General features: G+C 49.2%; 1 protein-coding gene across 1 annotated transcript in view; it reads left to right on the top strand.

Moving 5' to 3' along the window:
* The window catches only part of LOC138861240 (A-kinase anchor protein 5-like), a 2,450-nt gene extending 1,180 nt beyond the window's left edge, over nt 1-1,270 (top strand). Inside the window, exons 3-5 of the mRNA XM_070120160.1 lie at nt 1-150; nt 447-685; nt 902-1,270. The exon at nt 1-150 is cut by the window's left edge and continues 1 nt beyond it. Of these exons, the coding sequence (XP_069976261.1) occupies nt 1-150; nt 447-685; nt 902-1,270 (758 nt within the window). The remainder of the gene's footprint in view (nt 151-446; nt 686-901) is intronic.
* The last annotated feature ends 1,230 nt before the right edge of the window (nt 1,271-2,500 follow it).

Here is a 2,500-nt window from a genome sequence, read left to right as displayed (position 1 = left end):
CCACGTGTATCGAGACTCATGAGGCCACGTGTATCGAGGCTCATGAGGCCACGTGTATCGAAGCTCCTGGGGCCACGGGGGTCGAGACTCATGAGGCCACGTGTATCGAGACTCATGAGGCCACGTGTATCGAGACTCATGAGGCCACGTGTATCGAGACTCATGAGGCCACGTGTATCGAGACTCATGAGGCCACGTGTATCGAGGCTCATGAGGCCACGTGTATCGAGGCTCATGAGGCCACGTGTATCGAGACTCATGAGGCCACGTGTATCGAGACTCATGAGGCCACGTGTATCGAGACTCATGAGGCCACGTGATCGAGACTCATGAGGCCACGTGTATCGAGACTCATGAGGCCACGTGTATCGAGACTCATGAGGCCACGTGTATCGAGGCTCATGAGGCCACGTGTATCGAGACTCATGAGGCCACGTGTATCGAAGCTCCTGGGGCCACGGGGGTCGAGACTCATGAGGCCACGTGTATCGAGACTCATGAGGCCACGTGTATCGAGACTCATGAGGCCATGTGTATCGAGACTCATGAGGCCACGCGTATCGAGACTCATGAGGCCACGTGTATCGAAGCTCCTGGGGCCACGGGGGACGAGGCTCATGAGGCCACGTGTATCGAGGCTCATGAGGCCACGTGTATCGAGGCTCATGAGGCCACGTGTATCGAGGCTCATGAGGCCACGTGTATCGAGGCTCATGAGACCACGTGTATCGAGGCTCATGAGGCCACGTGTATCGAGACTCATGAGGCCACGTGTATCGAGGCTCATGAGGCCACGTGTATCGAGACTCATGAGGCCACGTGTATCGAGACTCATGAGGCCACGTGTATCGAGGCTCATGAGACCACGTGTATCGAGGCTCATGAGGCCACGTGTATCGAGGCTCATGAGGCCACGTGTATCGAGGCTCATGAGGCCACGTGTATCGAGGCTCATGAGGCCACGTGTATCGAGGCTCATGAGGCCACGGGGATCGAGGCTCATGAGGCCACGTGTATCGAGGCTCATGAGGCCACGTGTATCGAGGCTCATGAGGCCACGTGTATCGAGGCTCATGAGGCCACGTGTATCGAGGCTCATGAGGCCACGTGTATCGAGACTCATGAGGCCACGTGTATCGAGACTCATGACGCCACGTGTATCGGGACTCATGACGCCACGTGTATCGAGGCTCATGAGGCCACGTGTATCGAGGCTCATGAGGCCACGTGTATCGAAGCTCCTAGGGCCACGGGGGTCGGAGCTCCCTGAACCACGTGTTTCGAAGCTCCTAGGGCCACGAGGGACGAAAATCCTAGGGCTACGAAGGTAAAAAATCCTAGGGTCACGGCGACCACGAGGCCACTAAGGTCGTAAGACCTAACAGGGCAATGAGGAACAAGAATTTGCGAGATTATTAGGGCCGGAAGGACAGTGGGGGTTGCTTGACATATTTGGACTAAAGAGAGTGAGAGAGAGAGAAAGAGAGAGAGAGAGAGAGAGAGAGAGTGAGAATGAGAGAGAGAGAGAGACAGATACGAGTCTATTCTAGGGCTTACAGGTTAGAGGGAAGTTGTTATCACAGAATGGTAGATTTTGAGATGTCTTGATGGTCCTTCCTTGGAGACTTTTTTTCATATGCCACTGGATCATACACGAAATTTACATAACCTTCTTCAATAGAAACATTAATATACATCCACATTTCACTCCAAAGAACAGCATATCATGAATTATATATTTATGAAAACAAGATTGGAGACGCTATCCAATCCCATACCAACATTGCATTCTTAAAAGGATCTCCTCAAAGGGGAAAATATGTAAACAGTCATTCAAGGCATAAACCACAATGATAATGATAATGATAATGATAATAATAATGATAAAATGATAATTATAATGATAGCAATAATAACGATAATGATGATAATAATAACAATGGTAGTAATGATAATGATAATAGTAACAAAAATAATAACAGTTATGATAATTATTATGAAAATAGCAATTAGATTATAAGAAAGAAATATCTACAATATCATCGGTGATGATAAGAACAGTGATAAGAATGACAAGATAATGATAATAATTTTAACTTGGAAAAAACAAATATATTAACAATAATAGTGGTCATGCTAACAGTGAGGGTAATTATAATGAAGACGATCAAAAGCAAACAGACCCCAGACCCCTACCCCTACTTCCCCCCCCCCCCACACACACACACAACCCTCCCCACGCCCTCACATTCACACGCACACACGCCCACGTCCACACCCAACGAATCCGCCGACGATCGCTACACCACAGAACCACAACGAACACCAAATATTAATACTAAATCATAACGTGACTTTCGACCGTCTTTCTCTCGTAATCTCTGTTAAACGGCACGGACCGAGGCACCTTTTCATGCGCGGGCCATTTTCAGCATCAAGAACCGTCTTAAATGTTGCGTGTGGGGTCTGCGGCACGGCGAGGCAGCGGCCGATCGACAGC

The sequence above is a fragment of the Penaeus vannamei genome, unplaced genomic scaffold (genome assembly GCF_042767895.1).
Source record: "Penaeus vannamei isolate JL-2024 unplaced genomic scaffold, ASM4276789v1 unanchor3342, whole genome shotgun sequence".
In the NCBI taxonomy this organism is placed as follows: domain Eukaryota; kingdom Metazoa; phylum Arthropoda; class Malacostraca; order Decapoda; family Penaeidae; genus Penaeus; species Penaeus vannamei.
Note: the sequence above shows the minus strand (reverse complement) of the source record. Positions and strands in the feature narration are given on the sequence as shown.